Source organism: Sebastes fasciatus, chromosome 5 (assembly GCF_043250625.1).
Source record: "Sebastes fasciatus isolate fSebFas1 chromosome 5, fSebFas1.pri, whole genome shotgun sequence".
In the NCBI taxonomy this organism is placed as follows: Eukaryota; Metazoa; Chordata; class Actinopteri; order Perciformes; family Sebastidae; genus Sebastes; species Sebastes fasciatus.
In genome coordinates, this window is record NC_133799.1 from 4,313,457 (window position 1) to 4,338,862 (window position 25,406).

Below are 25,406 nucleotides of genomic sequence, written 5' to 3' on the forward strand. Positions count from 1 at the left end.
ACGGGCTGGTACAGTAGGCAGACAATCTGCAACCCGGTATCACGCCAAAGCATGTAATAGACCCGCCTGTCCACCAGAGGATAGCGTGTCAGCGTCGCGTTTTGCCTCGCCAAGGCATGAATATAACACATGTATGAAGGTGCAATACCAGCAGGGGTGACATAAATACAGAAAACCACGTCACAAACGTCACTAAAAAACACGTCACAAATATCAAACAAAACACCGTTCTCGAACACCGGTCTCCTGGTTGAAAGTTCTGTGTTTGTTGGAACCATCCCCCTGCTTTTACATTGAAGTCAGTATGGCGTACAAATGACACGCCAAAAGCAAGAACAGTGCTCTTATCGCACGCTTTTGCCTAGCGCGTTATCGCGTCATTCATACGCCCTGAGGAGAGATATCTAGAAGAATCACACCATCATATAACAAGTGTTATCAGCCACAAATCACAGGCAAACTGGTTTTCAGACAACATTTCTTTAATACAAAGTCAACATATCTACATACACAGTGGCTTTAAACCAATTATTGTTTCAGTTAGAAGTAACAGTTTGAAAGTGATAGCACTTGGCCCTCATACAAAGGAAAAACTATTTTGCTGAGTTTTTTTCATTTTGTCGGTATGTACTGTATATGTTCTGTTCTTCTCCATTTTTTGTTAGTGTTGTTTTTTTGTTAGTCCCGCCCCCTCCCATCCCCCAAATATTCTGTGACATATTCCAGTAAATTTGGCGTCTGTTTTCAAGAGTCTAGCATCTTTACATGAAGTCAAAAGAGTAACACATTGCACAAGCTTTCCAAAGACTTCCACGGTTTCACTTTTGGCATTTGGGCAAGGTCTTTTTTTAGTTCCAAAAAGACTTCAGTTCAGGATTTTAAGTTCATCGTGAAACATCTCAAGGTTCCCACTGTTCAGAAATGACGTGCTGGAAATGTGAATTTGCAGCAAGTTTTTGGTTGTCTTGGTCTTCCCTTGTGTTGCATCGCACTGCTCTGTTTCATTGAGTCCTGATTTCTTTCTGCATCCCACAACGAAACATGGCTGAACAAAAAAAAAAAAACATGGTATGGTTCTATACAACGCTTTAAAACGCTCCAGGGAGAAAATAAATCAACATGGCATGTTGCAACTGAACTACATATGGCCTTTAGCAAAGCTGCATTTGATCAGATGATAATCAATGAGATATTTTTGGATATAACACCTTGGCATGTTAGGCAGTTGGGCAGCTGAGGGACATTCTGGGGAACTTTTAAGGAATGAAAAAACACCTTTGGGTGCTATTGTTTCTCACATTAGTGGATAAATTGAGAATCTACACCTTCGTAATCCCCTTTTTGTTGGAATTTGAGACGTTGGAGGTGTAATTATTTAACGAGAATCAGCATTTAAACCCATAGTTGCTGTAGTTCCACGCTGTGAAAGAGAAAAGTCCATCTTATCTAGTAGACCCTTGCTAATGCCAGGGTAGAAAAAAGTCCACATTGAGAATGAGAACGTAACAGGACCTTGAATTGATGGTTGATTAGCAATTCAAATGGTTAGCGAGTGGACTAACTTCCCATCCTCAGCTAAATTACACCAGCAGATCTCCGATGCTGATTGCATGCCCTCATTGAGGCTATAGGTGTGAGAACAGGAGCTGGCTTGTTTCCCAGTTTAACTGCTAGCAGGGGAAATTAAAGGCAGAAAAAAAAAGCGAGTGGTAATTAAAGACCAGGGAGCAGGGCTGGAGAAAGAACATTTCAGAAGGAGAGAAAACAGGCTTTACAAACACCAGGAAGTCGTACACGAGCAGAACCTCCATCTTTGTGATTCTGTTCCCGCTCAAAGTATGAGATTCTGAGGGTCAAATGATACAAATACATATAATCTATATATTTGTTTATTTACAGGTATATTCTAGATCATAGTGGATATCTAACAAAATGAATGACCACATTATGTCAGAAAATAATAAAAGTAAAAAAAAGAGAAAGAACTTATAAGAGAATAGGATTTTCTTAAAAACTGTGATAGTCTGTACATGATCATACAAGGTACAGTACATCAAGTTGGGCTGATATAGCTAATAAAGAAAGGTCAATTATGGAATTTTTGATTAGATATTTTGTAGACCAGTTCATCAATCAACAGTTGCTAAAAAAAAAAAATCAAAATAATACTAATGCCTACAAGTTAATGATAATAAAGAATCTCAACAAGGTTTAAAAAATGGCATCTCCTCATCGGCACAGGATCTACCCAAAGGTAGAAACATTGGTGAGTGGAGGCAAAGCACGCTTTTTCCTCAAGAAAGTTCTCTAAGATTACAAAAAACAAACACACTAACAAAAAGAAAATTAAGAAAAAGTCATAATTTCAAACATGAGCACTGGGTGGTATAAAAAAAAGATGATGAGGAGAAAAATGTAATTAATACTAAGTGTTTGGATATATCTTTATATTCTGCATTTAAATATATATGCGTGTGTGAATGTGCACTATATATATATATATACATACATAATGCACATGTTCACACAGACATGTTATACTTAACATTTCTACAGTGAAAAAATAGAATGTCTTTTAACGTAATATGAACAAATAAGCATTTCTCTTTTCCTGCTAATTTTTAAAAAAATGTGATACAACATCTCTGTTAAAAAACTAAACCGAAAACAAAATAAAAAGTCAACTATGTAATGTAAAATAAGTCGTCATAATACAACAGTAATGTTTTTCATAATGTTACAATAACAATAAGGCTTTTTTGGAAATAAGAAAAGATTACACACAGTTCTGTCCATCGCTCTGGTTTTTGTGCACACCCGTCGGAAACCTCCGCAGAACCCGTACACTCGTCTGTACCAAAGCACTGATCTCAAAATGAAGATTTGTTTTGTTTTATATATCAGACACATATACATTAGTGCGTCAAATCCAACCTGCAGTTGTTTTGGGGGGATATTTGTTTCAAGTTTCTTTTTTTTCCTTAGGGATGTGCAAGTACCGAAGAATTTCATTATCACATCATGGCATCGAGATCCAACGTGGCTGCCTGGTCTGTCTGTGTCACCCACAGAGACATCATCTATAAAACAGAGGAAGGAGAAAAACCAAAGCAACTACTTTGTTTATCCACCTGTTACCAAACACACACACAGTGGAACTAAAAGGCCAATTTTTCAACCACATGAACGCACAGCTTTGTAATTGCAACAGGCCTCTGCCACTCTTGAGTGTCTTGTACAATGAAATAGATGATTATAGAGGAAGGAGGCTGGGGGGGAGAAAGAAAAAAGGAGAGGTGGAAAAGACCGGTGGACGATGTTGTCGTGTGGATGCGCTTTTCAGTCACGCCCGCCTCGATCGGCGCGAGCAGTTAGCAGAGCTGGCATCTTTTGTTCGTCAGTTTCCTCTCCCTCAAGAGTCACACTTACAGCATACACGAGATAAGCAGCATGTTTGGTTTTGACAGAAAACTAAAAAAGATAATTCCTCATAAGACAAAAAAAAGTTCCAAACAATGATGATGAGCGTTGGTCACTGTACACAAAGAAAGCCCAGACTCTGCGGCGATCCTTGTTTGGTTGTTCCGTTTTGTTCCAAAGCTTTTTGCCCACCAGATTTATCTCTTGTTCAAAAAAATGGTGGATGTTTAACACCGAAGCCTCATGATGCGATGGTTCCGAGGAGAGGAGTGATTGTAAAAAATCATGGGACGCGGTGGCCATTTGTCCCCGTGACCATCCGTGAGACAAACTGGCCGCAGCTTCTAGCAACAGCCGAGGTTTTCCCCCCCTGATTTCTCTGGTGACTGAGCCTCCTGGGGCTCATCTTAAATACACTATGGTACTTTTCAACATCACCGTGGTTACCTGGCTTGGGATACTGATTTCACACAATTCATGACTGATCTTAAGATATGTGTTGCTGCTTTTCTTCCCCGCGACCACTGACGGTGCCTTCTCTAAGCTCGTAAGCGCTTGAGAACAGGCAGTTATGTGATGTGTACTTTAATAGTTTCCACACAAATTATGCATATCATTAGTGGGATAGAAAACTTATTTGATGCTAGATGGTAGTGTTCTCGTGCTAGTTACGTTGCCACTAATTAGATTTTTTTATGTCTTACCAGAGTTTGGGGGAAAACCATTTGTGTTCACACCACAATTTGGTCTGGATATCACTCACAAAATGTGTCGATAGAAATACTTGAACCCCCTTTTACACCCAGGAATATCAAAAAAACAAGAAAGTCACCCCGTCTTGGCTACATCCATCTGCCTTTCATCGATTTTTGCCTTCTCCTTCATGAACTGTTGCTTGTTACCGTTGTATCGCAAAGATATTTTTGAGAAGAGAAATGTCCACGAATGTTTACAATGTCCTCCACATTGAAACACTTGAGGTAAGGTAAGCAGTCTGACACTTTGATCGATTCCCGCCCCACAGCTTGAGCCACAGCGTCTGGTTCCTCTCCTGATGAGGGGTTTTCTTTACTTGATGATGGGCAATTTTCCCCTCGCTTCCTCACGAAGGGTCTCTTAGTCGAATTGGAATTATTCTCAACTGGTTGGTTGGGCGCCGTCTTCTAAAAAAAAAAATCTACAATAAGATCCTGTTTGGCGTGTCTGAATTAGAGATGGTGGTGTTATCGTCGTCTGCTTTCAAATTTCAAAGTTTCTATGGCTCAGGAGACTGTTGAGGGGGGCGACTGGATTCTGGGGGGAAGAGATGGCTTTTTACGTTGCATAGTGATCAAAGCTTCCTAAGTACTCCAGAGCTGCGTGATAGCAGAATTGGTACTCGTCCTGTAGGGAAGAAACACATACACATGCATCAGAAAGAAATCTCAGCAGTAGTGTAAAGAGTTTGCTATGATAATGAGAGATTAGCAATTTCTGACAACTTCAATTTAGAACAAATTACAGTACTTGTTGAGGCAGACAATGTACTCACAGAGATTAAGATATAAAGGTGATTTCTAAATAGAATTTTACTGAATTGTTTAACTAACTTGCTGCAGGTCTTTTAACATATTTATGGCACTTCGCCTCCATTAAACCATAGTACAATTACGTGTCCCCCAAAACTAGAAGCACTGTATGGCTGTGTCCTAAATCATTCACTCCTCCCTACTCACTAATGCACAAAATGCTCTGAGTGAATTTAAGTTATTCCTGGTAAGATGTGATGCAGCGTATATGTCTGGGGATTTTATTGTGAAAGGTAAAAAAGGAAGGAGTAAAGCCGAGCACTGCTGTTATCAATGTGGAGGCAAAAAGTGTATTTTCCTAAATTAAAAGTTACAAATATTATTATTTATTTATTTAATTATTATTCTCTTCCTGTTGGTAAGACTGTTGGTAACTGGTGAACTGTTCATTTGTATTATATGACAGGTTGTTTATTACAAATATACAATAATTTGAGTCCACTATATAGGGTATAATAATTCTCACTATTCCGACAGCACTACAAAATGGCAAACTCATTGATTTGGGACACAGTCTATGTCTTTGTGTGTGACCTCTGACCTCAGTCTGGACCATGGCTGGCCTCTGTGTCCGGAGCATCTTCACTGTCTGGAAGATATCAACCACGCCTTCATAGCGCATTCGCTCCAGGACGATGCTGAGGGTGATGAAGACTCCGGTCCGGCCAACGCCAGCACTAGAAACACATAATTGAAAAAAATTAAGACCTGCAAAACAACAGTCATGTTTAAATCATTTCAATCCTCTAAAATGATGCTAGATCTACAACAGGATTTCAGTTCTGACTGCCTTGAAGAGTTAACTGTTCGAAAACTTTGACAGTCAGAAATCCCGCAGCAGAGCAACGCAACAGTGGCATCGGCAAGGACGCAATCTGCATGTGTGAATCCATTTTGACTTCTCGTCGAACACAAAACGACTCCTCAAGGACACGCAGACGCACTCCAAATCAGGCACACAAACAACTGAGCAAACATTTTGTCTCATTAAGCCCCTCCCATGTGCCTGCTGCTGCTCTCCAGAAATACTGAGTCTTAACTCCCATCCTGAAATACTTGAGAGCTGCCTCTCTAAGCTGCTTTGCTGTGAAATGACTTCCACTTCACCAATGGAACAATAATTGATATGACAACAGATTTATTTTGGCTTCTTCCAGCCGCCGATGCTATTTTGTTGAGTGGAGAATGAAAGCTGCGGCTGCTGCTAGCAGGCACTTCTGGTTTGTGTGTGTGCGCCTACAAGTGTGTGTCTGTAAGATAGACGTAGGACAAATAATAACTGGTATTATTTAAAAGTAAATTCAATGATATCGAACACAGTAGTTATTGAGCCTAATCATGCAGAACGTATGACCGCCCTGAACACCCACTACCAACCCACACGCCGCAGTATCTCTCAGCCCACCCAAAGCCTCTTCCTGGGAGTCAGTCACAGCTTGTCACATGGACTCTTAAACTCACTCGGAGCTCCTCTCTCTCTCCCTCTCTCTCTCTCTCTCTCTCTCTTTCTCTCTCTCCAGGAAGATCAACTCTCCAAATCTGAAGGCTCGCCGAGCCGCTGCAGACTGAGAGGATTTGGTGTCCCCATTCACAGGAAGTAATCAGGCAATTAATGACAAAAAGCATGTGGGTCTATTAGATAGTGGCTGAGGAGGAGGAAGAAGAAAAGAGGGTGGGAATGGAAGGAAGAAAGGAGGGCCGGGAGAATGGACGGATGGATGGAGAGGAAAAATAAGAGTGAGAGAGAGAGAGGATTAAGAAATAGACAGAGGGATGACAGACGGGGAAGGCCGGTGACAGAAGACGAAAGAGTAAGAGAAAAGGAAGGCATAAGCTCTCCACTCGGAGATGAAAAGCCTGACGGAGGAGGGAGGGAGGGAGAGGATGATAGGGAGGAGCGGGAGGTGGCTATGGTAGTGACAGACAAAGAAACCTAAAGCTTAATTCATTTTTTCCCCCACATCACTACTCAAAGAGAAACTTCTTTCCAAAATTAGATATCTGCCTTGAAAAAAAAAATACTTGTTAAAAAGTACAAAATTACCAAAAAGTATTTAAAAAGGACTGCAGGTGACTTAAGCACCCGATTAACAGCAGAGAATTATAATGATTTACTACACTGTAGGCTGCAGACATTTTGTGTTAATCCTCTTATTGTGCTCCAAAGAATCTAACGGAGTTCACCGAGATGTGTCAAGGATGCCTCAACTGTGCATTTGGCAGCTGAATATGACATCATGCAACTCTTGCGGTCCAGTTTAATACTCCAGTCCTGCAATAACCGATCCTTTTGCTTTAAGACAGCTCGCTCCACCTCCAATAACTCTTATAGCTGACTCATAGAAGGGAGGAATAACTCAGTCTTATGGGAGCTTCCCCGACACGTCTTACAACTCCCGGGGGGCCATTTCATGGCTGGTGACATCATTGCTTTTTAATACAGGGGAGGTGATGCCATGTTTGATGATGTCATGGCGCCTTTACGATAGAAACGGGGAGAAAAAGCGACACCGAATCTGTCCCAAAAGTAAACCATTTTTATGAGACAGCAAGGAGATTATGCAGTGTTATTATTATGTGTTAACACATTTGTTAGCAGAATCACATTCAAAGGAACGATTGTATTCTTAAAGCTTCTTTCTGAATCATGAGAGCCCATGTATAAAGGATCAAACACAGGTACGTGTCTTTGTTAAAAGGAATTTGTAGATATTTCTTTTGTTCTTTACTTGCAAAAACATCAAAGATGTCCATTGTTCGGCAAAAAAACGTCTAATTCAGCTGGATCCCACTCAAGGTCTATCGATGAATAAGAAAAACCTAAAGCCTTGGTGTTGACCACTACCAAATATCGGTTGATGATGAAGGTTACCTTGGAAGCTACAGCCACGGTGATAAAAATGCATCACGGAGCTATATCATAAAAAACCAAACAGAATGGCTGTATCATTTCATGTGCCTCCTCTTTGCAAATGCCAAGCCGCATCTCAGCCTTATCAATTATGGAGGACATGGGCCTGTGGAGGTGCAGAGGTGGTGTACTGCGGTGGCAAAAAGGTGAGGAGGGATCGTATCTGGCGATGCTGTTAGAGCTGCACCGCAGGAGGTGCCGCGCTGCAAGAACAATAACTACCTTAAGAATTGATTTAATCTCGTCTTGAGGCTTAAAGCCTTATGTCTCTTTCGAGGAGGAAAGCTTTGGAGTGCAGTCTGAGGGCGAACAAGTTGCAGTGCCTGGAAATACGGCACATCACGCCCCTGTATTCAAGAAAACCTAATATATGATTAGGGGTACTTTGTGTAGGATTTGGCGGCACCCCTCCGCTCACTCCTCCCTTTCCAAGACTGCGGTAACGTGAGCTGCCGAGTGCCAAACCGTGGAAACGCCGTTCGCCTCCTTCAGAGAGCCATCCTTATCATAATAACACTACTTTACGATTCTCAGTTTTCAGGTGATTATAAACTAATGAAAACATATTTCTGAATATTATATTCCATTTCTGCTAATAAATCCCCCGAAATGTTACACACTGTTCCTTTAAAAAAAATAATGCAATTGGGATCTTTGATGCTGTGCTGTAAATATGGTGCAACATGACAATGAGAGTCGTTGTTACCTGCAGTGGACAGAGATCGGTCCATCCTGTCCAAACTGCTCCTTGGTTTTATGCACCTGGCCAATGAAATCAATGAATCCCTCCCCGGATTTGGGCACGCCTTGCTCCGGCCAATCGGTAAACTGGAACTGCCTTACTGTTCGAGACTGACCATCCTGCAAATACAGAGAAAAGGAAGTGAGAATAGAGGACGGAGGAGAAGAAGCAAGAGGAGGGATGAGAGGAGAAAAGGCATAAGTAAAGAGCAAGAAGAGGAAATATGGAAAAAGGTTCAGATAGGATCTTTGTTTGTGTTTTTTTATACTCCACGCCCTTTGGATTATTTTAAGAACATAATACAGATGATGCAACACTGATAAAAGGTCTATTTTCTAAAATTACTTTTTCTCCAGAAAAATAAATGTACGATACACACATCTCACCACCACGGAGAGACAGTGCGTCCTCTCCTCTCCCACATAGCTCCTCTACCTCCAACCCCATTGTCTCTATTTTCTCCCGTTATGTGAGTGTGTGTGTGTGTGGGGGGCACGAGTAGGTCCTAATTAAAGCTGATCAATAGTGTATCTGCCATGACAAGCGTCTTCTCCCAGACACCATGTTGAATAGGATAATCCTGCGATGCAATCGATGGAGCGACCTGATGGATGGAGGTAAGCAGAGAGGGCTAGCGGAGCAGGAGGCGGGATTGGACGGAGAAAATTGAAAACAAAAACCCTGACACGCTGACAAGCCCGCTAGACAAAACGTCAATCTTAACAATTTAATCTTATATTGATTCTTATAATCTTGTGTTAGTGGAGCAAATGCATTGGCTTCCAATGCAAACAAAAACATTAAGATACATTTTTACAATCAGGTGGCATCAAACTAGGACAGGTGAATTGATCTGCTTTATTTTCAGAGAGCCGATCATCGTGTCTGAGAATGCACGGTCAATACTTGCGTCCTTGTAAAGAAACTTGTCTTCGAGTTGTCTCGGAGAGAATACATGTCTCACGAAAGTGAGTAGAGAGAGCAATTTTTTTGCATTTTGAGACGGGCCGTCTAGAGCCGAGCAATTAAGACAAACAGGTGTTCACTTCTCCAGTTGTTTCTCACTTCTCTTTTACACATGATCAGTAATTCTCACACATTCTCTTCCCATTTGTTCACACTGCAAATGCTCATTTGGCAAGTAAATCATGTTACTTGGGATCTATTTGTCATTTTTATGTTATCCGGCTATTAGATGGTGCAGAATTATAGACTCTAAAACTAGGTTTAGAGGGATTTTTGTCTAAATTGTGTTATAGAACCAAAGTAATATGTAAGAATGTGAACTGCGTGAAACAGGCAAAACTTTGTTGGGAAAGTAACTAAACACATTCTCTGCACTTGTTTGAGTAGCTCGATAATGATAAACAAATTACATTTATGCACAGTGAATTGGTAAAAAGATAACAATAAATGTGTATCTGATTCGCTACAAGCTTAGAACAGCCTGTGGCTAAGCAGTGTGTAAGGGGCTAACTGCAGGCATCTATCCACACTGCTTCTACTGTAAGGAAGAACTGTATACATTACAGGATTATAGCAGTTACGTTTGTCTCCTGAAGTAGATGTTTTGTCAGGTAATCTTCATGCTTTTCTATCATAAAGAATGATTCATGACCACACTGGCTGCTGGGTGAAAACAGCTAACAGTTCATTTTCTCTGGTTTCAAGGTACCATCCAGTCCAGCGAACACTTACACAATGGATGATAGGGGATAAAAATAGTATCATGTCAGGATAACATATGCAGAGAACACTTAACAAAAAACTTTATATCAGGGGTCTCCAACCGTTTTTCCTCTGAGAGCTAATTTGACAAAATGAAAGCGGCCGAGAGCTACTCATAGCACCGAGCTGCACATCGCCAATAGCAGACTTCTGCCTTACTTTTATGGTCCTTTAATAAAGTTTCAGCCGCCACAGTCATCGCCTCTTGTTACAATCCCGCCATAGTAACCACGAGTCTCCTCTTTACAGACATGCCCACTTTATGATAATCACATGCAGTCATAGTCAAGACAGCACACTGACACACTGACAGCTGTTGTTGCCTGTTGAGCTTGAGTTTGCTATGTTATGATTTGAGCATATTTTTTATGCTAAATGCAGTACCTGTGAGGGTTTCTGGACAGCATATTTGCACACTCCCATGTTGATAAGAGTATTCAATACTTGACAAATCTCCCTCTAAGGTACATTTTGAAGAGATAAAAAATATGCGACTGATTTGCGATTAATCGGGATTAAATATTTTACTCGATTGACAGCCCTAACTTTTTGCCTTTTATTGGCCTGGCTTTTTTCTGTGGTCATTGTCAAATCTGGTGTGCGCTTGCGAGTCTGCTAACATCGCCTTAATGTTACTGGGTCACTGATGTAACCTTGTTGAGTTGACAGCTGATTGACAAATAATCATTTTGTGTCAGAAGGAGGTGGGATGGCAGTGAATTTCATTAGATAGAAATGTAAACAGGTTTACAAAGTGACTTTGTGTTATCAAATTTATGCACATATTTCTCTAACCTTTAGTGAACCACTCAGAAACGGTAGCAAGCTACATGTTGCTCTGTGTCAAAAATGACATACATCATATTGAGATAATATGATATAAACAACTCCCTCAGGCTCTATATTCATCATGGATGTTGTCGCGGTGGCTGCGCTACATTCATGTTCATTCATTCTGATTTTTGCCATGAGCTAATCACCCCCCTCTAATGCTAGCATGCTAAATGCAGATGGCGAGTGAATGCTGCAGCTACTACATGTCAAAGGATCTACATAATCTGTCTATTGAATGTTGGTGCTCTGAATGCAAAGTCCTGTTGTCCCATGTGGCAGTATGCACCGCGTTAGCTGCTGACATGTTTCTGCACCGATACCGCCAAGATGTATTCTTGTACATTTATTGTGCATGACAAAACACAGTGATTTGGATTCTAATAAGCTAAGCTCCATGTGCCGACTCTCATTGTACAACATCTCGTGTCTCTTCCTGTTTTATGACTCATTGCATGTTTCCTTTCTTTCGTCGCCTTTGTTTTTCATCTCAAAAACATTTTTGCCTCGGCGGGGGGATTAAAAGTGAAAAGAGGGGCAAAGACAACAACGCAATAAACCGAGCACGCCGAAGAAAGAGGAGAGAGAAAAAAAGAGAGGTAAATTTAACACACAACCTGAGGGCCCACGCGGCGTGTCAAATTGTGTGATTAAATACGTGACTGGCTCGCTAGATGCGAGTGTTGAGGCGTGGAGTCTATGCTATTACTGTGCAGGGGCGTGCGATGTACACACACACACACACACACACTCTTGGCCATACATATACAAACACATTATGCATGCATGTACATCTACGTAATCTATGGTATGTAGGATTACATACACAATCTGTAATATAGAGTTAAAAACCTCCAACACAGTGCTAACCTTCACTTTCACACCTCCATAAACCGTATCTCTACTATCATCTTCTCTGTTTTGTTTCCTTAACTCTGATGATAAGCTTTGACTAGGACCTATTACGCTCATTTTCAGGTTTACACTTGTATTTTGGGTTTCTACTAGAACATGTTTACATGCTTTAATGTTCAAAAAACATTTTATTTTTCTCATACTGGCTGTGCTGCAGCACCTCTTTTCACCCTCTGTCTGAAACACCCTGTTTGAGCTTCTGCCCCCTAAGTCTGCTCTGATTGGTCAGCTGGCCCACTCTGTTGTGATTGATCAACTGAACCAAACTCTTTGGACTCCGCTCCAGCTCCGCTCTAACTAGCTTTGTTTGAGGGCGTACCAAACTAGCCGCTAGGCAGGTATTATGAAAATGTGTTACTTGGTGACATCACCACGTTACGAAAGAAAGGCGGGACTTCAAGCAAGGCGTTTCAGGCAGTCCAGGAGCAGTGATTCTGAGAGGAACTCCCTTTGACGTGGACTTTGGGCTACGTAACTTTGCAGACCATTTCCGTGCATAAAAAAATGTATAACACACTAAAGGAAATGGAAAAAGCATAAAAGCATAATGGGTCCTCTATAAAACACACATGCTGTAAAAACGTGTGTGTTGAATATATGTGTTCTTGTGTGTTAAAAAATTTGAAAATATAAAAAATACAAAGGTGTGTGAGTGTGTATGTATGCATGAGTGTGTATATTTGTGCTGAGAATAGCAAAGATAAGATGTAGATAAGCATGTGGCAGAAAATAAGCCTGTGTACACATTTGTGTGTGTGTGTGTTTGAGCCTGTTAGGAGAGGCATTTTGCACACTACACAGGGTTATGTATAAAAAAACGTGTGTATTAGTGTGTGTGTGTGCGTGCGTGGGGGGCTGAAGGCACACCAGCTTAAACAGCATTTATGTCTGATTTCCACACTGTGGATAGTGTGTCTGTGTGTGTGTATAAGTGTGTGTGTGTGTGCGGTGATATAATGTATTCATTTTTTTAATACCAACAGGACGACTGCTAACTAGCTGCCACACCGCCCGGGAAATCATTGGATATGTCAGCATGTTTAGCAAAGAGAGGAAGCAGTTTTATTTCTGCTGCTGCTGCTTCAAACTGCTCGACCTAATTGGACCCAAAAAAAAAAAGAAATCCTGAGGTAAAAAGATAACTGCAGTGGTGTGTGGAGTAGGCTATAAACAGTTCAGGGCAAGAAAAGTCACTTAGCTTGTGAACTCTCATTAATATGTGAACGAAGTTACTTTCAACAATAAGTCATCATGACATCTTGTTTTTTGTGGAAACCCATCTAACTACAGAGGAAAATTACAATATCAGAGCCTTTTTAGAAACTTTTGAGGATGATGTTTCTGTGTTTATGTGACCTACTTTTCCTTAACCTGCTTAGTCTCCTACATTTCCCACACTCCAGTGAAGGGTGGGTCGCCGGCGCAATTGTGGAAATTACAGCATAATTTGGTACTGCGTTGCATTCTGGTCTTTTGAGAAAGCGGCGTCTCTGGATATTGCGCGATTATTGAAAGCTTCATATTTACTACTGATGTTTAAGTATGCTGACAACAATTCAATACAAAAATATTAAGAGGTATTTAAAGTTGAATCTGTGTCAACAGAGGTTACCCAGCAACACACTGTTCTCATTTCAAATTGAATGTGTAACTCCCGAACGTTTTCTGATCAAAATGCTGCAATAACTATGTTTGTTAAAAACTGTTTCGTTGGTCTAAATTTACTGCTATTTCCCACCTGTCAACCTACTCAATCCACATCCAACACTCCCAGGTCTCATGTCTTACCCTTGCGTCTGTGACCTTGAACTCTCGGAGGATGTACTGGGGCATGTTGTACTCCGCCATGGGATCGACCACAAAGTACTGGTACCTGGCAGAGCGCTCCGCCGGCCAGTACTGGTGACACTTTTCCTGTTTCAGCAAATAGACAAACCATTTTTTTCATTATATTTTGACGATTCACTCATGCTTTTTTTTTTTCATTTTCTTTTTCAGGTTAATACATTACATAAGTGAAATGTTTGTGTCCTTGTGTGTTTATGTCCTACCCGTCCCATCTCTCTCAGTTTGGTCAACATGACTACAATAGTGGAGTTGTTCTCCCAGAGCATCCTCCAGAAGTCTTCTGTAGTCTCTGCCAGAGGGCCCTGCGTGGCGATGTAGGCCTTCTGTTGCCTGTATACAGTAAAACCATATTAAAAGTGATAGATATAAACGAGTAATACGTCATCTTGGAGATAATGAAGACAACAAAAGCAATACATATACATTTGCTGTTTGAATTAGGTATCTTCCTTTCACATATAAATCATACCCCCATTCCCCTTATCTACCTTCTCTTCACATATGTATCTCTACATTTTAAATGTACGTCTTGAATTATTAACCCATTTGTGTCCAAAGACTATATTTAGCATAATAACAAAAAATGCCACAACATTTGTTCTAATTGATCAAAAAATTTGAAATTTGGTACGGACATACTTTGGTCAAGCATCCAACAGTACAACTCTAACATTTTTAGATCACATGAACAATCAAAGTCAGGATTTATGAAAAATTAGGAAAAACACTGACATTTTGCATATTAAATGTTTTCCATATGAAATATTACACTGCATATGTGCGCATATCTTTGATATTCAACTTGTTATGAGTTCATAGACACCAAATACTTGATTGTTCTTCTTGTAGTTTCTAAGATACAGTCATTTTCTTTTTTAAATCATACTATATCTGGTATTTGGGCACATTGGACTTCTGTTATTTTTCTGTAATATAAAGACCAAAGACTAGATATAGTATAATAAGATAAACTCACTTTTCAGCCAAACAGTTTGACCAGTTTTTAAAATGTAGGCAGGCCCAGAGAACACTACTGAAAATGTCAGTAGGGGGCACAAATGGGTTAAAGGTGTGCCCTGGCAATATAAAAAAAAAAAACCCAATATTGGCATCACCTCACACACGGCTCCTGCTGGCGTATTTCCCACCATCTCACCCCTATCCCTACCTGTATCCATCGATGAAGCTGGAATTGATGTAGTCGGATCCTTCCAGGCCTCTGATTGGCTGCAGGCAGACGCGCGTGGTCTCGTAGGGCATGATGTTGACCAGCCGATTCTTGAACTTGTTGCAGGGGAGGTTGGCGCTGATGAAGCGCGACGTGTGCGCTTTGGAGTTGGCCAAACGCTGGAGGGGGTGAAAGATGAAGGGATAGATAGATGGAGGGAATGGAGGGAAGGAATGCACAGAAATAGAGTAGAGAGGTAAAAATACAGAAGGAAAAAAAAAAATGTTACACAGAAAGTGAGGAATGAAAGGTATGGAGGAGGAAGAAGATGAAAAGAAAGTACAGTAGTGAGGGGAAGAGGGAACGAATTGGTAAAAGCCACGGTAGTTACAAAGAGGAAAGAAGAGACGTGAAAAGAGAAGAGAGAGGAAGGAGAGGACGATAAAAGGAGGAGAGATGGGGAGATGAGGAGGCAGGGGAGGACAGGTGTGAGACAGATAAAGAAGAGTATATCAATGACAGAAAGTAATAAAGCAAACACAATCTAATCTGCTCTGCCGATGATGACCCAGCTTCAAAGGGACATTGTTTATCAAGAATGTGTTTATCGAAAAGCAATTCAAAAAACTTTATCCCCTTTTGCAACTTGTGGGGTCCTGCAGGGTCACATGCAACAACGGGAAAATATGCCACACACCCAGACTAACAAGCCTCTGGATCAAGTCTGCACGAAACTGAAAACTCGACTAAAAGTGGGTTACCAGCGTCTTTGATAGTGGCAGTGTGATATGTGTGCATAAAACGCAGACTCACAAAGGGATGTTCAGAAAGATAAACACACACACACACGGCGTAATGATCAAAACCAAAAGCTGCACTGCTACATCATCATCATCATGGGGACCTCAGTGGGTCAGCGAGTCTTATGATCGCCTCCTCTTGGCTTCAATGTCTCAACAAAGCATTCATGTGTGTGTGCTTGCTTGTTAGTGTTTGTCTGCAAATGGAAGACACCCTAATCAGATTGTCTAGGGCCCCTTACAGACGGAGAAAAGTGTGGCGCACTGAAGACACCAGCGGCACCGCAAGAGGGAGGATAGAGAGACAGTTTCAACCGACCCTACTAAAAAGTAGGCGGGAATGCAGATTTATTGGTGCCTTCAAATGAGGCCGTGTTTACCGTGTTCACGAGAAGAGTCCATATGAACGCCCCCCCCTCCTCATGTGGTGTTCACGTCCTCGTAATTGGAAGTACAGGGAAGTACATTTTTCGGCACATAATAAGTTAACATATTGTAATTTTAGTTGTATATTGTAATTCTTCGTAATTGTATAATAGGTCTCAGGAAAATGTTGATATTTCCAATGTTCCAATTTTACAATCTCATCTTTGTCATTATGCCTTTGTATTTCCTGCATTATGTGACCCACTTGCTAGCTTGCAAAATTATTAGCCTCTGTGGCTTCTAGACGCCAACAGTAACGTTAATATTGCCGTTGATTAGCAGCAGCGTTCTCACGACTAAACCAATTAAACGCCAAGCATATTGTGTACACGACTTCCCATGTTGTAAACACGAGCTCACGAGTTTCATTTGAAGGCACCATATTTTCTGGACCTCGTGTCTCTCAATGTTTTTCAAAAGTGAAAGTGTTTTCTCCTTGAGGCCTAACTAACTGTTTCTCCCTTTTTCCCATTAGAGCGTTGTCCTCTCTTTGCCTCTAATTCCCCTATAGCACCAGTATCTCTGTGTCAGCGGCAGCTTGGAGTCCGTCCAGCCCTTCTCCTCCTCTCTTCCCTTCATCCCTCGCTACCGTCCTCCCTTTGATCTGTGTTTCACAAAAGGCACCTGGAAAGGCTCGAGGTGGCCTGGCAGCGCTAAAGAGGCCCTCGGCTGCACCGCCGAACGCAGCAGAGGGTGCAGGGGGAACGGAGCCAAACCTGGCAACCTGTCATCCAGCGGGGCAGAGAAGCACCTACAGTCGGGCATCTCTGATCACGGTTTGCCAGCTCCTTTCCCATTTATAGTACAGTATACCTTTCCAAGTGGAAGGTGAGAGCTGATGTACGTTAAGCATGTTTCCCCGGGATAATCACATATGTCACAACACGGCTTAAAAAATAGTGTTTATCCTAATCCTAACCTTCCCTAGCTATAAAACTAACAAACAATTAAACAATACATGTTTAATAATTAGCGGTGGGGAAAAAAAATCAATACAGCCTAGATACATAGATGTCAAGTATTGATCTTTTATTATATAAAATGGGCCCGGCTGCTATTCTGTCTTTCAGAGGTTGCAGCTGGCTCAAGCTTAAAGCTAGAGTGAAGATACTGGTATCATATGAAACTATAAAAATCTAAGGAATTGATTGATATCAACCAATATCTTGTTAGCATGTTGGGAAATATGCTAAATAACGCTCCAAAGTTACACTACATTTTGGCAAGGAAAAACCGCCATGGCCCTTTTCAAAGGGGTCCCTTGACCTCTGACCTCAAGATATGTGAATGAAATCTCTGAGATGAACGGAGTGAAAACTGTATCTTATTAGATAAAACAGATGTTGACAAACTGCATAATTTGCAGTTGAAACAAAGTAATAAATTGCAAAATATAGTGTATCTTATCGCAATACTCAGTATATCGCAAAATGTTTTAAATCGCAATAAGATCGTATCGTGATAATACGATCTCATGGGGCCTCTGGTGATTCCCAACCCTATTAATAATGCTAATGATGCGGCCTCAACGCCACTCAAAGCCTTGAGAAGTTCTTGTTAACTCCCTCTATCATTTTGATATAAAACTGAAGAGCATTTTTGTCTTCTTTTTTGCATTTGGATCCCAGTTAAAACTCTGAATTCCAAACCATTCCTTCGCCAGTCAATTTCAAACGGAACCCAGAAGCTCTTTTTTTTTTTTTTTGTGTTGGGATTTGTGTACTGTATGTTGCCGACTACTTCTCTTGCATGCGGGTTATGTGCACAAGCATCATCTGTGCATAAATCTTTCCCCAAACATGCACATATTATGCCAGAAAGCACTAGTCTAACAGCTCCACGACAAAGCCCCTCATCTTGGTTCACTCTCCCCGCTGAACTCCTGTGAATCCCACCAGTCAGTCGCAGCTTAACTCTGCACGACACCGTTTCCCACCTGAGAATGACAACGCTCTCCCAGCCGTCCCCACAGTGCAGCATTCTGTCGAATCACTTCCTCAGTGCCAAGTTAGCATACAGTCGTCCCTTTGTTCATTAGCCAGACGTTCCTCCCTCCACTTGCCCCGCCGTCCACCTCCATTTGTCATCATCAAGTATTAATTACTTAGCTCCCCCACCCTTCTTCGCGCACACCTCTCTTCTCTATCCTGACTGTGGCGTGGACGTTATTAATCCCCGGTTGACTCCTGACGCCAGCTCAGCATTATCCTTGTTACAGATGGCAATGGAGATTTCATCGCCGTTGTGCGCCGGTGAGTTAAAAAAAAAAAAAAAAAAAAGGTCGAAACACACCAGCACTATTATTGTTTCTTGGCAGGGGGGCCGTGTTGGTGAACGGCGATGGGAAGATGATGGATGATTTGAGAGCGAGCGTGTGTGCAATTCAAGGTCAGCAGATACCGACTGGAGCGCCGAAGCTGAGGTGAGTTTATAAGTTGATGATTGTTAAGATCTTTAATGGAGATCTATGTAAACACCGTGTGCTGGCTGTTTATACTCACCTACTGCTTTGTCATGGATTTCTCTAAAGAAGCAGACACTCTCTCTTTCTCTCTCAAACCTAAACTCAAATCCACGCTGCTTCCAGCAAAAAATCCTTTGTCTTGTGCCTGCTAGATTAAACCCAATTTCTTTGCTTAAGCATATTATTCCAAATCCTCCAAAATGAACATTGGGGCCAAACAGTGAAGGGCTTCAATATGTTTCCATTTTCTAGCTTTGGAAATTTAATAATTCAACTATCTGAGTGATTAAGTCATTGAAGTGAGGCTCAAGAAAATAAGGGATTTGCTGTCTAGGCCTTCTGAGATTACTTGGGCAGCATGTACAGTATAAACTGACAAATAGCTGCCATGTAAATAAGGCTGCTTTCATCTATATTCTACTTACCTAGGGCTGAAAGGTATTACATCTTCAGGAGAAGCGTCTTTATCTCATATTCTTGACTCTTTAAGCTCACTGTGTTATACATTTTGTTTCGATTATGTCTCCTCCTAAACTCAGTTTGTCTGAGATATAAGGATATGCTGTAAACTGCTTCTTATTCTCCCAGTTCCCCCAATCAGCTATAAAGTAACCGTGCATTTTATGTCTCCCCATTTAGTTCCACAGTTTCTATTCAAGAACTGCTATATGTTTTGTTCGACTATCAAAATGCAAAGAAACGTGTGAACATTAATCAAAAAGCCATTATTGCAAACAATAATTAAGCACTCTGCAAAAATAATGATGAGGAGCAAAAAATATGAAAGGCGAAGAAATTGGATTTGCGTCCAAAATAACTTCTGGGAAGATAAAGCTGGCAGCGAGCCTTATGTAAAAAGGCTTACGGTTGCTTAAGACAAGGCTACAGAACTAAAAAATCGTAGTGTTTATGCCTTTTTAGTAATGATTAAAAGTCCAAAGCGTAAAAAGTTAATACAGACACTGTTCTTACATGTCTGCTTTTTCTGATTTGCGGGTTGTCATGGCTTCAGGTCAGCTCGATCTGACAGCTTTTGAGCTGTCATTTGCAATTTTTAATTGGTACCTGTATTTGTCAAAACTCAAATAGGGTCATTACCATAATTTACATGTCAGACCCCAATAATATTAAAGGCAGGTCCATCTGTGTTCGGTTAAGTTTTTTTCAAATGGAAACACCCACAAAAAGCAGTGATGTAGGTTACCAAAGTAAAATAATCGGAGCTAATCAATAAGGTTATGAATAATGTGAACGCTAGCACTAGCTGAGTCAAAGTTAGCTGTGCTAACTTTAGAGATAACTGAAAAGGCTAGTTCAGATTTTTAAAGTGGGGTTGTATGTATACTCCGGTGTTCTGCGTGGTAAAATTTCTGCTTTTGTGAATGTAGTCTGGTGGCTTTGAAGAGAGCGATAGAACAGCTTCAGTTCCCCATCAGAGAGGGGAACTGAAGCCGTTAAATTGCGGTCTTCAAAGCTACAGACCAGACTCCATTCACCAAAACAGTCATTTTACTTTGCAGAACATGGGAGTTGCTGATCTTTCGGACCCACCTAACGTGGCGTCCGCACAGCAGTTCATTGCTTAGCTTCCATGCCGGTACTCCGGTCTGCTTCTCCAAACAGGGAGCGTGCTGACCGCCATCTAAGTTACCGTATGTAGCGTTAATACACTGACTATAAGGATGTATATATATTTTACATGTAGCAGCGTCATCATGCAGAAACCTACGTCAGGTCATGTGGGAAAACGTTTTTAGAAGGGCTTGGGAAAATAGCATTTCGATGCTAAAACAAACGTACTTTGACCAAAATTTGAATGTTCGGATTTAAATACATGAAGAACACCACTGTGAAGCTACAGAATGATATAACAACCTAACAAATAATATAAAAATAATGGATCCGCCCTTTAAAGTTAATCTGAAACACTTTATCATACACGGTTTATTACTGAAAAGAAAAAAGAGATAGAGCTTAAACTGTGTAAAACCCTGTCATTTCAGTTATAGCAATGTACTTAAAAATAGCCACTAAGCCATTGAAGAAATCGCTCCGTTTCCCGTACCTTGAACTCTAGCTCCATGCCAGTGACGTGCTCGCCGCTCTCCACCTGGGCCAGCTTCTGGATGTAGGAATAGAGGCTCCGGGCCGCCACCTCAGTGTTGCCGCAAGCCACCGCCTCCAGCAGCGCGTCGTGAATGAAGCTATACTGGTCTTCCGTCTGCACCATGTAGTTCCGCTGCGAGCGCATCAGCGTCACGTGGCCGTAAATGTCGACCGTCTTCTCGTGCTTGATGCGTTCGAGCATGGCATCGATGACGATGAAGCAGCCTGTCCGGCCGACACCCGCACTGCAGGAAGGAAGGAGAGGAATGAGAAGAAGGTTTATTTAATAGAAATTCATTTCTCCCTCGCTCTTATCCTCTCAGGGTGCTGTGTGTGTAATTTACGGTTATTCTTACTCCTGAAATATAAAAACGATTAAAAGAATTAAAGGATTATATACATCCAGTAATGCTTGTAGATTTGTTGTGGCGTTGCATTTTAAATAATTGAGTGGGAGAGGATATAGTGAAAGCAAGAGAGGGAATAGAGAAACAACTAAGAATGACAGATAGAACAACAAGAGGACAGTGATGGAGACTGAGCGAAGCAAGCTGTCAAATTTCAGCTCCATTGTGCAGCGCTTTGGACTTTTCTTCTTATCTCGACAAAAAGGAAGGTTTCAATTTGAATAAGCCATTTGAGAAATATCGCTTGTAAAAGGAGGAAGGGCTAAGGAGCAAAAAAAGGGAGAAGCAAGAAAGATGGGAAGGGATTACTGTGAGGCTTTTCACAGAGAGGGAAAAAAAAGAGACAGAGGTGGAGAGAATAAAAGAGACGGAAAAAAGGGACGCCTTAAAAAGAAAGATGATGTGACCAATGGAGAAAAGAAAAGATGGAGGATCTAGTAAGAAAGAGAGCATGTGTTTGTATAATGTGTGTTATGTAATGTATAATAGCAGGAGCTCTGCCATTTTGTTTGCTCATGGACACACACACACACACATGGGCACGGACAAAAATGAAAAAAATCCCTCTTCCGTGAGTAGGCTTAATTTTTACTCTAGTGGCGTCGAGCTAACCACAGGGGGCACGCAAAACTGACCCACTTGGACACGGAAATTCCAGTAACATAAAGTTTAAAAACACGTTGCTACTGACCTGCAGTGGGCGATGACGGGTCCGGCGTCAGGCGGGTTGCAGGTCTTCACCCTACGGAGGAAGGCCAGGAAGGGGGTCGGGTACTCTGGTACTCCGTGGTCAGGCCACGCCGTGAACTGGAACTGACGAACCTCCCGCTTCTCACTAGAACCATTCTGGAGACAACGGAGAGAGGTGGGGTTGGATACGGTGGTGGAGTTTTGTTTGGAGTGACCGACCGACTGTATTTGTGTCGTAGCAAAAATAAACCAAAATGGAGCGTGTGTGCTGTTTTTCGCTACGTGGCCGATATAGACATGGTGCACGGTTCAAGGCATTTTACGGGTTATTGTACGATGAGTATTGTAATTGTCTTTATAGGTTTAACCACTAGCCTTCAATCCATCTAATCTGCTGGATGCCTTTCGTCTGCCCCCACAGAACGTGCTTAAACCATCGACTGGGGTAGTCTGACTCAGCCCACGATTTCACGCCTTTACAGTACAATGCCTCAAAACAAATACCTCTTTAAGCCTTAACATCTTCTACAGGGAAAAACAAATTATCAAGTGTATACAGGGAGATGTTTTTTGGTTTGCACAAGTTACCGTCCCCTGTATTGGTTTGTGTAACTGATGCTCATGCCTACTATGAAGCTCAACAGGGTTGTGTCGCAATATTTTCATTAAATATCATGTTTGTATCAGTAAATAAAACTGTGCTAAAATCCACATTGTAACCTCTTTGAATGAACCACTGCTGCTGAGCTCTCTGAGGTCTGAAAACTGCCTCAACAGGACGAGTGTTGCAACCTTGAAGACGATTTTTGGTGCAGTATTGCAAAGGTACAGTGTGTAGGATCTAGTGGTGTGGTTTGCCGATTGCAACCAAATGAATACCCCTCCACACATTCCTCCCTTTCCAAGACTGCGGTTACCATAGACGTATAAAGAGAACTGGATACAGCGTTGGAGGCAGGCTCCCGTTCATTCCTATGAGAGTTGCTGGCTCGACTGCTGAGTGATAAAGTACCCGGATCTTCCGGCGGTCATCCGCATCCATTGGGCCCATAGAGCAGGCATAGTAGCGTTTCCTTAAACCCCGCCTCCCAGCCCTCGCTGGAAAATAACTCTGCATTCGGCTATTAGTGCATTTTACAACTTTAAGGGGACCTAATGGTTTAAATAAGGGCTATTCAAGTGTTCGTACTGGCAAGTTGATTTACCTAAAAAAAAATTATCTGCTTATTTACAGACGTCTCTTTCCCAATGTAAGTTGCAGTCTTTTTGGGCCCACTTGCATCACGTGACTGACATGGAAGTTGTAGTACCACCGTTTGGCCACTATGTGAAAATTTGCCTCAAAACCCAGCGCACTTCCTAGGGGCTTGGCGGTAACGTGAGCTGCAGAGTGCAAAACCGTGGTAACGCTGTTGGTCTCGCTCAGAGGCCATCCTTACCACAATAACACTACGTTAGGAGCAACGGAAGTCAGACGGCAGCTGGCGGTACCACGGTTTTGCCCTGAGGATTACGTTACCTCAGTTTCACAAGCATGTTGGAGAACTACGGTGGCCTTTAGGTGATGTAAAAACATGAAAGGCTCTCTCTAGAGCCAGTGTTTGGTTGTCTGTTCTGGACTACTGTAGCAACATGGTGGAGCAACATGGCTGTCTCCGTGAAGGGGACCCACTCCCTATGTAGAAATGAACGGCTCATTCTAAGCTAATGAAAACGCAATGACTCTCAGTTTCAGGTATATATACACTAATGAAAACATGGTTATGAATATTATGTTGTATTTCTGTGACTAGATCACCCAAAATATTTACACACCGTTCCTTTAATAGGGTATAGTTTTCCTTTGGGAAACACTTTCCCACATACAGAGCTGATCAGATGGAGTCATCATAATATAATAAGTACGATCATTTCTCTACCGAACAGTACAGGTATTATATGTTCTTGCTGTCACATTGCTGCCGCTCAGAACATCTACAGATACATGCAGCAAACACCCACATTACACAGCCGTCTGTCAACTCCCGCTTCAGACTCGACGCTCGACGCATCAAAGATACAAGCTGGGATCCACAGGAAGGTTTTCGAGAAGGATAAGAAGAGAGAGAGAAAAAAATCTCCCTTGCAATCTTTCTGTCCTCCTCTCCTCCCTTTCCTCTCAGAAGATCCTCTAATGGAGGTACTGTTTGCATTTCAATGCGGTGTTTCTGCTTCCCTGACAGAGGGAATTTTTTCCTTGCTGAATAAATGAATAACTGAGTATGGTAATTAAAAGCAAACTGACCTAAATCTTATTTTCCTTTATTTTCTTTTGGACATTCCCTGCTACTGTAGTGATGCATGGATGTGATTGGTGCTTGGCTGCTGGTTTTATTTAAATGTGTTTTTTGAAGGGATTTATCAGGAGACACAATTCGGAATCACTGCAGGACACGCATACATATGGATAGGTAGCACGGTGGCTGCTTTGTAGATGCACTGTGTGTGTGTACCGCCAGCTTCTGCTACCTTATACTTCACACAAATTCAACACAGCATTTTTTTTTTCTCAGAGATATAAAGTGAAAACAGCTCAGTGAGAAATCACAGCAATTGCTGGAGTTATAAGGAGGAGGGAGACGATAGATGGAAAAAGAATCCCATTGGTGGGTTTGATGGAGGCTGAGAGCGGCAGAATGTAAATGGCCCTGAATGTCAACCAGCGAGCTTTAAAGCACCGTGGCTGCTGATATGTCGCTATCTTTACCATCACTGGTTTGCCCTGGCGCTCGTCGCTCCGCTGACACTCTTACAAAGCTGCAAAGTCAGCTGTGACATAAGCGTGGCACTATCTGGTTAAGAAACATTTTGGAAATGTCTAATACTTCACATGGCAGATTCTCTGCTATATGTCTTCTCACAGGTCTTTTTTTACAACACTTGTGTTTGCATGACCATGAGGTGTAGGAGAGTGAGTGAGTTTGTATGTGAATGTGCTGGTGTTTCTGTCTATGTGTGAGTGTCTGTATTTATATGCACTTTAAAGAGGACCTATTATGATTATTTTCAGGTGCATACTTGTATTTGGGGTTTCTACTAGAACATGTTTACATGCTTTAATGTTCAGAAAACACTTTATTTTTCTCATACCGGCTGTGCTGCAGCACCTCTTTCCATCCTCTGTCTGAAACGCTCTGTCTGAGCTCCTGCACCACCCTCCTGAAAAGCCCAGTCTGCTCTGATTGGTCAGCTGGCCTACTTTGTTGTTATTTGGTCAACCGAACCAAACTCTTCAGAAACCGCTCCAGCTCCACTCTAACTAGCTTTGTTTGAGGGCGTGCCAAACGAGCCGCTAGGCAGGTATTATGCAAATGTGTTACTTGGTGACATCACCATGTAACAG

The 25,406-nt window shown here is 41.7% G+C and overlaps 1 protein-coding gene across 15 annotated transcripts in view; it reads right to left on the reverse strand.

The window, feature by feature from the left end:
• Positions 1-461: 461 nt before the first annotated feature.
• ptprsa (protein tyrosine phosphatase receptor type Sa) overlaps positions 462-25,406 on the reverse strand; it is a 278,016-nt gene continuing 253,071 nt past the window's right edge. For all 15 annotated transcript variants that reach the window (XM_074634605.1, XM_074634606.1, XM_074634614.1 and 12 more), the window contains 8 exons: positions 22,026-22,180; positions 20,887-21,172; positions 15,132-15,310; positions 14,167-14,293; positions 13,904-14,029; positions 8,606-8,760; positions 5,530-5,665; positions 462-4,803 (listed from right to left, as the gene is read on the reverse strand). In XM_074634605.1, the coding sequence (XP_074490706.1) occupies positions 4,735-4,803; positions 5,530-5,665; positions 8,606-8,760; positions 13,904-14,029; positions 14,167-14,293; positions 15,132-15,310; positions 20,887-21,172; positions 22,026-22,180 (1,233 nt within the window). In that variant the 3' untranslated portion in view covers positions 462-4,734. The remainder of the gene's footprint in view (positions 4,804-5,529; positions 5,666-8,605; positions 8,761-13,903; positions 14,030-14,166; positions 14,294-15,131; positions 15,311-20,886; positions 21,173-22,025; positions 22,181-25,406) is intronic.